The following is a 14,042-nucleotide window of genomic DNA, read 5'->3' as shown; positions in this document are numbered from 1 at the left end:
GCTTTGAATGTTGGGTTTTGAATCCTTACATTGCTCTTCTACAGGAATCTTCTCTTCAGAGTTCTCCTCTGCTTTTTGCCGGGCCTTTTCCATCTCCTCCTCTGTCCACTGCACATGATCCCTGGAGCACAGCACACAGTATGAACATTTATGTCACTGAACTGATCAAACACTTATTTTTCAGTACTTGTTATAATAAATAAAATAATAATACAATTAATTAAATTTTGCATTAAATCCGCTAGACGATAAATGCAAACACTATTATTAAAAGATTATTTTCTAAATAAGGGACAACATCCAGTCCTTACTATTAATAGATCTAATTACCCCAAAAAATTAAAGATTAAATTATCTTTTGAAATATATATTTCACAGAATTGATAGCTCACCCAAAAATGAAAATTCTGTCTTTAATTACTCACGCTCATGTTGTTCCTAAGACCTTTGTTCGTCTTTGGAACACAAATTGAGATATTTCTGATTAAATTCGAGAGCTTTCTGAACCTCCATAGACATCGATATTAGTGGCTCAACGGTAATTTTACGAAGCTATGAGAATAATTTTTGTTGCGCAAAAAAACTACCACTGATGTCACATGGACAATTTTGTTGATGTTCTTGGTACCTTTCTGGTCTGGACCATGAATTTAGTAGTACCGTTGCTGTCTATGAAGGGTCAGAGACCTCTCGAATTTAATCAAAAACATCTTAATTTGCTTAAAAAAAATGAGCGAAGGTCTTATGGATTTGGAACGACATAACAGTGAGTAATTAATGACAGATTTTTAATTTTTAGTGGAACTATCCTTTAATTTTTGGTTAATGCATCTCCATCTCTGTCCTTGCCTTGGTCATATTTTTTTATTTTCAGGTTTATTTTATTTTATTTTTACTCCCTGTTAATAACGTGTTTCTATTTGCCAGCTAAAGTGAACAATGGGAGTAAGTTCCCATCTGAGAGCCGATTTCTTTCTTTTTTTGGTTTGAAATTACTTGTGTTTAAATTATTTCATTATAACATTCTGCAATAGGGGCTGATGTATTTACAGTATTTCTTTTTTTTTTTTTTTAAGTAAAAATCTATTCTGGGGACAAAAAGTTTTCTGGAAAGGTTTGGTATAATAATAATAACAAATAATATAATAACACAAACATACAAATCATAAGTCAAAATATTGCTAAATTTGTCTGAATTATAACAGCCAGAAGTTACTAAATGAAGAATTGTTCAGGAGCCTGAAAGCACCAGTTCTTCTTGTTGAGCTGAGCCAAATGATCTGGCTCACTAAAAAGAACCAGAAACTACATTTCTGTAAAGCTAATATGTACTGTAAAACGCAAATTAATCAATCAATTAATTTAAATATAAAAAGAACATTTTATTTTATTTTATTTATCATGCATATAAATTTGAATTGTCTACAATAAAAGGTTTTTTTTTTTTTTTTTATTTTTTTTTTTAACATAATAATGTCTCAACATTTTTCAACATCGGACACTGTCTTTTCTGCTCACCAAGCCTGCAACTATTTGATCCAAAATAGAGCAAAAGCTACCCTGGAAATTCAGAGGTCTCGCGAGAGCACAATTTGAATTAACAGCTTTTTATGTGAATATATTTTAAAAAGTAATTTATTCCTGCAGTCAAAGCTAAATTTTCAGCATCATTACTCCAGTCTTCAGTGTCACATGATTCTTCAAAAATCTTTCTAATATGCGGATTTGCTGTTCAAGAAACAATTATTATTATTAATTATTATTGTTAGTATTAATATTACTATTATTATTATTATTATTATAATTATTATCAATATTTAAAATAGCTGAGTACATTTTTTTCAGGATTCTTTGACGAATAGAAAGATCCAAAGATCAGCTTTTTATCTGAAATAAAAGCAGGTTAATAAAAAAAAATATAATAATAATATAAAAAAATAAAGGGTTTTCGAGCAGAAAATCCGAATATTAGAATGAGTTCTGAAGAATCACGTGACTGGAGTAATCACATTTCACAGGAATAAATTACATTTAAAAATATATTCAAATAGAAACAATTAGTAAAATATTTCAGAATATTAATGTTTTTGCTTTACTTTAGATCAAATAAATGCAGGTTTGGTGAGCAGAAGAGACTTATTTTAAATATATTACTGTTCAAAAACTTTTGACTGGTATATGTATATATATATATATATATATATATATAATATATATATATATATATATATATATATATATATATATATATCATTCATATTTTTTATACTCTACGTAGCCTTAGTTAATGAGCTCATAAAACTAGAATATGAATGTCACTGTATTGAATTACTAACTTACATCAGTCTTCACTGATATCAAGTCTGTGTTTTCTTCAAATGTGTCACCTAAACTAATCTTGCTAATATGAACCTAAGCTGAAGGTAGCTAATAGGCATCATCTAAACTCAGTCATCTGTACCACATGTTATGCTGAAAGATGTCATCAGGGTTGGTGAGGATTCTTCCTCCTAGTGGCGCAGGTGGTCTTCCTCCATTGTACAGCCTGCGGGGAATGCAGCTCACAGCACGGACAGTCAGCTTCAAGAACCCCCTCATCTCTCCACACTCATCTGAGAAGACCAATTAATGATTATGATTACAAAGTAAACACACACTAAATACTTCTATAACATATTAAACTACATATCCCAGCCGGAAACAGCGACTATGCGCCTTCAGATGACGTACACCCGGAAGTTTTTGTAAACACATGTGAGCAGTTTGCATGCCGATTACAATTTGAAAGCAAGTAAAAAAATTACTACTACGAGCAGAAAATTGTACGATTTGCATGCGAATATATTCTATAATTTTGCTACGTTTTTGAAATTGATATGAGGATTTACGTAAGCAATGGAAATTTTAGCAGTTAACAGTTAGCTTAGTAGCAAATCATGTTTACTGAAACCACACGTTTAAACATGATAAGAGCAAAATATATTAATGTATCGGCTTATATTTGATTTATGCAAGTCATAAGACGCAGATGTTTTGTAGTGTAATATTTAAAGTTAACCGTTGTTAACGGATAGCACTAATATGAATTTGAGCGACGCTAAAAGGATTGCAGAGTCTGAATATGAAAAGACAGAGTTGACTTCACCCAGCACTTACTTATATGTCATTTCTGAAGATTATTCCGCTTAGTTTTGTGTTAGTGTATTTTATATGAATGGTGTGAGAGGTACCGTCCCCTATGTGCGCGCTGCCGTCTCCACGTGCACAGCGCCCCCTTGCGTGCACACGCACTAGTAAAAACACCTGTAATCTACTGACTTCAAAAGCCAATGGATCATACTCCAATGACACTGGCAGATTACTGGGAGCTAATCTTAAAATCCTGAGAAACATCATTCTCCAGGTAAGCATTGCTGTAGTAAATACTTTTTTTATTTGCTTTATGTTAATTTATGACATGACTTTATAGGATGGTGCAGAATTCACAAAGGTTTGGAGCAAGACTTCCAAATCCCTCATCTCCTATGAAAGTGGACGGATATACTTTGATAATTACAGGTGTTGCTACAGCAGGTAAACTATTTAATCTCTTTAAACTATTTAAAAATGTTTTTGTTTTTAGACACAGGTAGACAATTTTAAGAAATTGGTACGTTACAATAAGGTTTCATATGTCAATATGAACTAACTACCAGTCAAAAGTTTTTGAACAGTAAGATTTTTTAAAGAAATCTTCTTAAAATAATGTTTTGAAAAGAAATTATAGAAATGTATACTTTTATTTAGCAAGTATGCTTAAAATTGTTCAAAAGTGGTGATAAAGACATTTATGTTACAAAAGATTTTTATTTCAGATGTTTTTTGTATATTCTATTCATTAAAAAAAAAAAAACAGAAATAAAAATCTGCTTTCAAAATTCAGTTTCCAACATAATAAAATTAAAGGTTTTTGAGCAGCAAATCAGAATATTAGAATGATTTCTGAAGGATCATGTGACTGGAGTAATAATACTAAAAATTCAGCTTTGAAATAACAGGAATAAATTACATTTTAAAATATATTCAAATAGAAAACAGTTATTTTAAATAGTAAAACTATTTTACTTTGGATTAAATAAATGCAGGCTTGGTGAACACAAGCGATTTCTTTAAAGACATTGAAAAACGTACTGTTCAAACACTTTTGACTGGTAGTGTATGTGCAGTACTTCTACAGCATTTATTAATCTTGGTTAATATTTGCATTTACTAATACATTTTTAAGATCATAAGTTGTGTCTGTCAACATTATTGCACTTTGAACTATGAACATTTTATTAACTAACATTCACAAACATGGTTAAATTCTATAAAACTAAAAATTGTTCATCGTTCATGTTAGTTAATGCATTAAACAGTGTTTACAATTGACTGTGACTGATGACATCTATTAATATGTTTCACATTTATTAAAAATCACAGCCTTTTGCCTGAGCCTGAACAGCTGTATGAGCTTCCCAGGGCTCCCAAAACAGAGAAGATTGAAGATGCTTTATTATGCCAGTGTCCTCTAGTGAGTTTGATCATCTACTGCACGTCATTTATATTTGCATATGCAAAATAAATAGATGTTTTAACTTTATATAACTGATGTTTTTGCAGGACAAAGTTCTACCAAATAGTTCAGATCAGAAGTCATGTCTGCTTGTTCTGACAGCTCATAACTGGTTATATCGGCTCTCGGCTGACACAGGAAAAGCACTAGAGCGAGTCTACCTCTCTTCTCATTTCAAATTCAGGTTATCTATCTATCTATCTATCTATCTATCTATCTATCTATCTATCTATCTATCTATCTATCTATCTATCTATCTATCTATCTATCTATCTATCTATCTATCTATCTATCTATCTATCTATCTATCCATCCATCTATCTATCAACCTCAAAACCTTAACATTTCAAGCTTTTAAACTACTTCAAACTCTCTGGTCAGACTTTCTCAAGCCAACATCAGAGTTTGTGTTGAAAAAGCATTTCTATCTAGTTTTAACTGTCGTAACTAAAATAAGTAGTAAAAATGAGTACTTCAATGATAACAAGCAGCATTTTGTGTCATGTTACAGTATAATTTTTGATAAAAGCAGTAATCTCACCCACTTATCTAGACAACTTTGGACAAGTTGTATGCTGGAATGTGTTTTTTGTTATATTAATATGAGTTTGTCAACAGATCTCTAGGTTGGGACTCCTCACAGGAGACATTTTATGTCAAATCCATTCAGAGCAAACAGACGACTCTGGAACGACAGGTCAGACTTTATCTCATATCTGCACTTTACTTGCTCCATTTGCAGTTGGGTCACTCTATTTCTCTATCTCTCTTTCAGGCTGGTGTTGATAATAACATCCTCATGCGTGTGGCCGTATTTCAAGTCTTTCCACTAGAGCTTGTAGGAATGCTGGAGATAAATAAAAAAGTAATATTTGCATGAGTACTTTCAAATACATTTATATTTATCATCTTTTTAAAAAATGTATTTCAATTTAGCTTCACTTATAATGTTAAATTTGGTTTGGAATAAGATATTTCTTGCAGCTTAGTTTGAAGAAATGGTCTTTTTTTTATTATTTAAATACCTAATTGAATGAATCAGTATAAGTGGGTTGTGTTCAGGTCTTCGGTAAGACCGCTGTGGACGTGCTGCTGTCACAGGGAGTGTTAGCTGTGTCACACAGCTCAAAACATGTCAAACTGTACAGTTTTGAGTACATTGTTAATAAGGTACTGAAAACATTATTGTTTTTTTATGATTGTTTGATTGATTAGCCCTGTTTGTTCTGTAATTATATCGTACGTGTTCTTTCCACTTTAGTTTAGAAATGAGAAGTTGTCTCTGGGGCAGCAGTGTGAGCGGAAAGGAATTGTGGGAGAAGCTCCATATGGTATTCCGATCAATATTCACATTCACGGTGGGTGTCTAATACTACTAAACTGTAAAAAAAAAAAAAAAATATATATATATATATATATATATATATCCCTTGTGCATTGTTCACATTAACTACCCTCTCGTTATGTTCGTGGATGAACACATCCACTAAATTAAACTGCTGTAAAAATTTATCAGATAAATATTTTTTTGAATTTTTTTTTGCATAAATCTGTTAATCAACCTCAGTCCTGATCAAAACTACCAAATCTTTTGAAAAAATTCAGGATTTTGACTCTTTAATTGCCAAGTTCATAAATGATGTCACTGATTTTGGAAAAAAACACACACAAAATAACTTATTTTCAATATAAAAGGTAATTGTGGACTGGATTTTTTTTTTACCTTTTTAACAGTCTTGGACATGTGAAAGATTAGTAAGAAGATTGGTTTTCATGCATTGTTAGTTTTGGCGCAGCATCAGATTTTCATTTTTTTCTCCCTCATTTGTTGTTTGTGGCTGTTTTTGCCCCATTGACTTCCATTATAACCACATTTTTTGACATGACACCATATAATGATAATTTCTTGATTGTTTGTGGTTTTCCCTGTTGGGAAGAGGTAAAATTAGTACATTTTACTGTTGATTATCAGTTGGCCCCATTAACCCTTTAGGCCTTTGCAAAAAAAGCTTAGTTTTTACATAGAGTTCTATGGAGTATAACGGCATATTATAGTGTGTGTGTGTGTGTGTGTGTGTGTGTGTGTGTGTGTGTGTGTGTGTGTGAAAATGTGAGAGAGACCTTTGTGCACCTTGATACATCTGAGAACCTTTGTAACCTAGGCCAGATCTGTGCCTTGCCACAATTCTGTCTCTGAGCTCTTCAGGCAGTTCCTTTGACCTCATGATTTTCATTTGCTCTGACATGCACTGTGAGCTGTAAGGTCTTATATAGACAGGTGTGTGGCTTTCCTAATCAAGTCCAATCAGTATAATCAAACACAGCTGGTCTCAAATGAAGGTGTAGAACCATCTCAAGGATGATCAGAAGAAATGGACAGCACCTGAGTTAAATATATGAGTGTCACAGCAAAGGGTCTGAATGCTTAGGACCATGTGATATTTCAGTTTTTCTTTTTTAATAAATCTGCAAAAATGTCAACAATTCTGTGTTTTTCTGTCAATATGGGGTGCTGTGTGTACATTAATGAGGGAAAAAATGAAATTAAATGATTTCAGCAAATGGCTGCAATATAACAAAGAGTGAAACATTTAAGGGGGTCTGAATACTTTCCGTACCCACTGTATATATAGTAACCTCCACTCTTTGTATAGTAAAGCAGAAAATATCAAGTATCAAACCTTAAATGAGTAATTTCTGTTCATGCAAAATATAGTTGATCTCTTTCATTAGATTTTGAAGTGAAATATCCTTGACAGGTTTTGTGAGATTCACCCAAATGTTTAAAAATGTGACATTTAAAATGGCATAATTTGAAATTCATACTGAGCTGAAATTGTTAAAATTGAGCAGTTATTTCTAGCATCATTTATTTTACATTCAGAACCCCATGCCTCATGTATTTTATTCCCATTGTGTTGAGAACACAGAGCAATCTCCCACTCTGACAGTCCAAGGCTATAAACTCATTTTTCTACCACTGAGCATAATAACACTATACAAAAACATGATTACAAACACTATATGACACCTCTTAAAATCCTTGGGCAAAGCCGAGCCTGTGAAAACATCACTTTAGGTGACCTTTATCTATGGAGTCAAGCTACTTTCTCTTTGGAGAATTTTTGGCTATTCCAGTGGTATCTAAATTCTGATTGAAAAGACTGTTCTTCATTTTTTTTAGAATATCCAGTGACTATATTTCTTCTTTCATTAGTCACCACTGTAATTACTATGAACTTTTACTGAAGAAAGTTGCAGGCAGTTGTAGAGGTGAAGTGTGTACAGTAATTGTTGGTGTGGAACAGGCAGTGGTTAGACACCACAGTGCTACAGTATTTACACATCCTTTTTATTGTTTATTTTTAGCAACAATAGGGAAACTTTTAAGAAGAAAAAACTACAAAAATGAATAAAAATGACAAACGTTGGCATACATTACATCCATATACACTCATGTAGACTAATTCAAACCTCTATTCTACATAGGAGCAAGTGGACCATTACCTCAATTTGTTCTCACAGTCTGTGTATACAGTATCTCACAAAAGTGAGTGCATCCCTCACATTTCAGCAACCATTTTAGTATATCTTCTCAAGGGACAATACTATAGAAATTAAACTTGGATATATTTTAGAGTAGTCAGTGTGCAGCTTGTATAGCAGTATAGATTTAATGTCCTCTGAAAATAACTAAACATACAGCCATTATTGTCAAAATAGCTGGCAACAAAAGTAAGTACACCCTAAGTGAACTTTTCCAAAGTGTCAATATATTGTGTTAGCACCATTGTTATCTGGCACTGCTTTAATCATCCTGGGCATGGAATTGACCAGAGCTGCACAGGTTGTTGCTGGGATCCTCTTCCACTCCTCTATAATGACATCATGGAGCTGCTAGACATTAGACACATGGTGCTTCTCCATCTTACGCTTGAGGTGCTTAATAGGGTTCAGGTCTGGAGACGTACTTGGCCAGCCCATCACCTTCAGCTTCAGCTTCCTCAGCAAGGCAGTTGTCATCTTGGTGGTGTGTTTGGAATCGTTATCATGTTGCAAAACGGGAGGGAAGGCCATCTGAGCCAAACAAGTTTATCTAAGTCTCATCAGACCACAGGACATGGTTCCAGTAATTCATGCATCTGTTTTTTGAAGCCAGGTTCTGCACCTGAAAATCGCACAGAACGACTTCATCGACCCTTGCAAGGCCTGTTCTGAATGGAACACATCTTGGAAAACCTCTGTATGACCCTGACCACTGTAGTGTAACTTGGTTTTAGGGTGTTACTGAACCTCTAATAGCCTTGGCCATCTTTGTGGAGAGCAACAATTCTAATTCTCAAATCCTCAGAGAGTTCTTTGCCATGAGATGCCATGTTGAACATCCAGTGGTCGGTATGAGAGAATTGTACTTAAAGCACCTAATTTTAACTGCTCTAATACAAGATCCACAACTTTGTATGGCCCTGTCAAGCAGACAAAACATAAACATGATGAATAGGACATGTGGCTACAACATACTGCTGTTATCAGTTTTGTTGCCAGCTATTTTGACAATAATGGCTGTATGTTGAGTTATTTTCAGAGGACAGTAAACCTATACTGCTATACAAGCTGCACATTGACTACTCTAAAATACATCCACGTTTTAGTTCTATATTATTGTCCCTTGAGAAGTTATACTAAATAGGTTAAGAAGTGAAATGTGAGGGTTGTACTCACTTTTGTGACATACTGTATATATATATATATATATATATATATATATATATATATATATATGAATCGTCTGAACATTCTTTGACCTCTGCTACTGTTTGCAGCCACTCTTTGTACCATTTCCGGTTTGCTGTTCTCCTTTTCAACTTCATCAGGAATTTCCAGCAAATATAGCTAGCTTCTGTTGACTTATTAATACAGAGAGCAAAGATACTAATAATAGAAGCCTAAAAACTTATCTTTGAACCTTGCAATAATTTATGCACACGTTGTGCTTCCAAGTATTTACACTTTCTAAAGGAAGTTAGTTGAATGGCCTTTATATATATTTGACTTTGTGGAGAACACATCTGAATTTATGTATAGGCACTGTGTATATGGTGTGACAATTACAGAAAATAATCAGGTTAATGTTTTCATTTGAGTTGCAATACTTCTTTCTACAGAGTGTCCTCCTGTATTGTTTGAGATGTCATACTTTGAGAACGGGGTTCAGATCGGAGGTCATCCCTGGCACTACATCTACACGCCCAACCACAAGAGACACAGAGGAACTCATCATGTCTGCTCTTTCATAGACGGAGCACTGGTGAATACTCTTATTCCTACAGATATTGTATAAATAAATTTGACTTGTGTGTAATGATCTAGTCTATCTAATCAATTAATCTGTCATCTGTACATCAGGCTAAGAACGGCGTCCAGGACATGAAATGTGACTCTTTGGAAGCAGACTGGATCTTTTTTCACCCAGATGATTCGGGTCGAATTGTTCATGCTGGGCCCAGCACAATAAAGTGAGCTTAATTTTTATTATACAGTTGAGGTCAAAAGTTTACATACACCTTGCGGAATCTGCAAAATGTTATTCATGTTTGACATAAAAGATGTATAGTCCACAAGATAATATAATAGTTACATTTATAAAAACTACATCCTCTTGATTATTATTATTTTGTTGTTACCTGAATGATTCACAGCTGTGTGTGTGTGTGTGTGTGTGTGTACCTGGTATTCATCACGTTGTGGGGACCAAATGTCCCCACAAGGATAGGAATACCAGTAGATTTTGACCTTGTGGGGACATTTCTCAGGTCCCCATGAGGAAACAGGCTTATAAATCATGCACAATGATTTTTTTTGATGAAGTAAAAGTATGCACAATCTCCTGTGAGGGCTAGGTTTAGGTGTAGGGCGATAGAAAATACGGTTTGTACAGTATAAAAACCATTACGCCTATGGAATGTCCCCATACAACATGTAAACCCAACATGTGTGTGTGTGTGTGTGTGTGTGTGTGTGTGTGTGTGTGTGTGTGTGTGTGTGTGTGTGTGTGTGTGTGTGTGTGTGTGTGTGTGTGTGTGTGTGTGTGTGTGTTTTAGTGATAGTCATGAGTCTCTTGTTTGTCCTGAACAGATAAACTGCTCACTGTTCTTCAGAAAAATCCTTCAGATCCCACAAATTATTTGGTTTTTCAGCATTTTTGCGAATTTTAATCCATCAATGACTGTATGATCCCTATCCCCTTGAGACTCATATGCAACTATTACAGAAGGCTCAAACGCTCACTGATGCTCGAGAAGGAAAATATATACATTAAGAGCTGGGGGTGTAAACTTATAAACAGAATTAAGATGTGTAATTTTTTTTTTAATTTTTTTTTAATTTTTTTTTTTAATACTGCCCTTTAGAAGCTATATATTATACATATATTATATGTTTCCCAAGAGACAAAATAATTCAAATTTTACCTGAACTTCAAATTCAAAAAGTTTTCACCCCGACTCTTAATGCATTGTTTTTACTTCTAGAGCATCAGTGAGTGTTTGAACCAAATGCCGAAAAAGAATTTGTGGGACCTGAAAGATTTTTCTAAAGAACAGCAGGCAGTTTAACTGTTCAAGACAAATAAGGGACTCATGAACAACTATCACTAAACAAAATAGTTAGACATGTGTACTAAGTATCAAATGTATGTAAACTTTTGAAATTTTTGTTTTTGAATTTTCTCTTGTGGACTACATGCAAACCTCTTTAATGTGAACTACCTTATTCAGGTCACTACTAAATAAAAAATAGCATGCATTTTGTATAACCCCTCTTATTTTGGTAAAATAATTAACATTTTGCTCATTCTGCAAGGTTTATGTAAACTTTTGACTTCAACTGTATATGGCAAAAGATATCTTAAAATAATAAAATCTACTTATTAACAGTGTCCTTGAACAAGGATAAACAAGTGAATGAGAAACACTGCCCTCAACAGTGAGAGTATTGTTTTAGTTATATGCCATAGAACCCATGTAGGTAAATGGCCTTTTTCTCCAATTTTCTTTTTCTCTGTGGTTGTAATTTTCAGTTTTCTCTTTTACAGCGTTCTGAAGATCACGGCTGAAACAGGATGTGATTGGAAGTATGAGATAGTCACGGACTTCTCCATCACTGCTGCTCGTGACAATAGTGTAATTGTTGTTTATGAGTTCATTACCAGCTGTGGTAGCAATGGATTGCTGTTGATATTTTGATATTATAACTTTTTTCTTTTTAAACTTACCAAAAATACCAGCTCTTATTTATTGTAAAATATGAATATTACTGCTTAGAAGGATGGTTTTTAAATGTTTTTTTCTTCTATCTCACAGGCCCCGCAGGTGGTTGTGACGTCTTCTGGTCGTGCAGTGAAAAGGAGATTCCAGTTGTTGGACGATGATCCAGCACAGCAGGTTCTTTTAATCACGGTTCTTCAATAGCTCTTTGTAAAACATTGGTGCAGAGAAGATCCCTCTTGTTATCAAGATTTTTCACTCTAGTGCATCTTTGAAATGGTCTGTTGTGTTTCATATTTTGACATTTGCATGTACAGTCGTGGCCAAAAGTTTTGAGAATGACACAAATATTAGTTTTCACAAAGTTTGCTGCTGAACTGCTTTTAGACCTTTGTTTCAGTTGTTTCTGTGATGTACTGAAATATAATTACAAGCACTTCATACGTTTCAAAGGCTTTTATCGACAATTACATGACATTTATGCAAAGAGTCAGTATTTGCAGTGTTGGCCCTTCTTTTTCAGGACCTCTGCAATTCGACTGGGCATGCTCTCAATCAACTTCTGGGCCAAATCCTGACTGATAGCAACCCATTCTTTCATAATCACTTCTTGGAGTTTGTCAGAATTAGTGGGTTTTTGTTTGTCCACCCCCCTCTTGAGGATTGACCACAAGTTCTCAATGGGATTAAGATCTGGGGAGTTTCCAGGCCATGGACCCAAAATTTCATCGTTTTGGTCCCCGAGCCACTTAGTTATCACTTTTGCCTTATGGCACGGTGTTCCATCGTGCTGGAAAATGCATTGTTCTTCACCAAACTGTTGTTGGATTGTTGGAAGAAGTTGCTGTTGGAGGGTGTTTTGGTACCATTCTTTATTCATGGCTGTGTTTTTGGGCAAAATTGTGAGTGAGCCCACTCCCTTGGATGAGAAGCAACCCCACGCATGAATGGTCTCAGGATGCTTTACTGTTGGCATGACACAGGACTGATGGTAGCGCTCACCTTTTCTTTTCGGAAAAGCCTTTTTCCAGATGCCCCAAACAATCGGAAAGAGGCTTCATCAGAGAATATGACTTTGCCCCAGTCCTCAGCAGTCCATTCGCCATACTTTTTGCAGAAGATCAATCTGTCCCTGATGTTTGTTTGTTTTTTGGAGAGAAGTGGCTTCTTTGCTGCCCTTCTTGACACCAGGCCATCTTCCAAAAGTCTTGGCCTCACTGTGCGTGCAGATGCGCTCACACCTGCCTGCTGCCATTCCTGAGCAAGCTCTGCACTGGTGGCACTCCGATCCCGCAGCTGAATCCTCTTTAGGAGACGATCCTGGCGCTTGCTGGACTTTCTTGGATGTCCTGAAGCCTTCTTAACAATGCAGTGGAAAGTTTTTTTTTCGGGATTAAGTTCATTTTCATGACAAAGAAGGACTATGCAATTCATCTGATCACTCTTCATAACATTCTGGAGTATATGCAAATTGCTATTATAAAAACTTAAGCAGCAACTTTTCCAATTTCCAATATTTATGTAATTCTCAAAACTTTTGGCCACGACTGTAGTAACTTGCCGGTCTTATCTAGACATTCAGAATGGTGAAGTATGAAGATGAACTTGATCTGCTGGCTGTGGTAGACATCACTCAGACTGAAGATGAAGGACAAGCCCATCTTCGGCTACATGACAATAAGACGGGGGTTTTAATGAAGAGAGTTCCTCTAAAAGAGCCATGGGATGTGGTATGATATTTAAATAAACACCTCTGTTTTTAGATATTATTATCTCTATCTCTATGTCATAACCCAGCATCCTCTGTGCTTTGTTTTCCAGACCTACAGTCATGAGGTGTACTTCGATAGAGACACGATTATTCACACTGTCCAGGAGAAAAATAATACATTCTGCTGCCATGTTTATAAAATGAAGAGACGACCCTCAGATGAACCATGAGCACATTTCATATTCATGTATTAGTAATGAACTAGTGCATTTCTCAAAAAAAAATAAATAAAATAAATTTGTATATTTTTTATGTGGATTTTTGAGATCTTCTAAACAAAGACAAGATATAAATCCTAAACATTGTCATTTAGACTGCAATATGACAACCCTGGCATGGACAAACACATTTATTCATTGAAACACTTTTCTAATTGATTATTTACTTGTAACTTTACTAAATAAAGACTAGT

General features: G+C 34.7%; 2 protein-coding genes across 2 annotated transcripts in view; one reads left to right on the top strand and one right to left on the bottom strand.

Annotated features, from left to right (window-relative positions):
- Positions 1–3,253, bottom strand: part of mettl8 (methyltransferase 8, methylcytidine) — a 21,342-nt gene extending 18,089 nt beyond the window's left edge. Inside the window, exons 1-3 of the mRNA XM_073845552.1 lie at positions 3,157–3,253; positions 2,462–2,612; positions 30–121 (exon numbers count right to left, since the gene is read on the bottom strand). Of these exons, the coding sequence (XP_073701653.1) occupies positions 30–121; positions 2,462–2,598 (229 nt within the window). The 5' untranslated portion in view covers positions 2,599–2,612; positions 3,157–3,253. The remainder of the gene's footprint in view (positions 1–29; positions 122–2,461; positions 2,613–3,156) is intronic.
- Positions 2,765–14,042, top strand: dcaf17 (ddb1 and cul4 associated factor 17). Its single transcript, XM_073845551.1, has 14 exons — positions 2,765–3,403; positions 3,470–3,573; positions 4,462–4,552; positions 4,642–4,778; positions 5,213–5,291; positions 5,370–5,459; positions 5,657–5,764; positions 5,856–5,952; positions 9,760–9,902; positions 10,001–10,110; positions 11,688–11,775; positions 11,956–12,036; positions 13,434–13,589; positions 13,681–14,042. Exons 1-14 carry the CDS (start codon positions 3,239–3,241, stop codon positions 13,798–13,800), a joined length of 1,569 nt encoding a protein of 522 aa, XP_073701652.1. The 5' UTR covers positions 2,765–3,238; the 3' UTR covers positions 13,801–14,042.

This window comes from Garra rufa, chromosome 8 (genome assembly GCF_049309525.1).
Source record: "Garra rufa chromosome 8, GarRuf1.0, whole genome shotgun sequence".
NCBI lineage: Eukaryota > Metazoa > Chordata > Actinopteri > Cypriniformes > Cyprinidae > Garra > Garra rufa.
The sequence above is the reverse complement of the archived record's forward strand: the minus strand, read 5'-3'. Positions and strand labels throughout refer to the sequence as shown.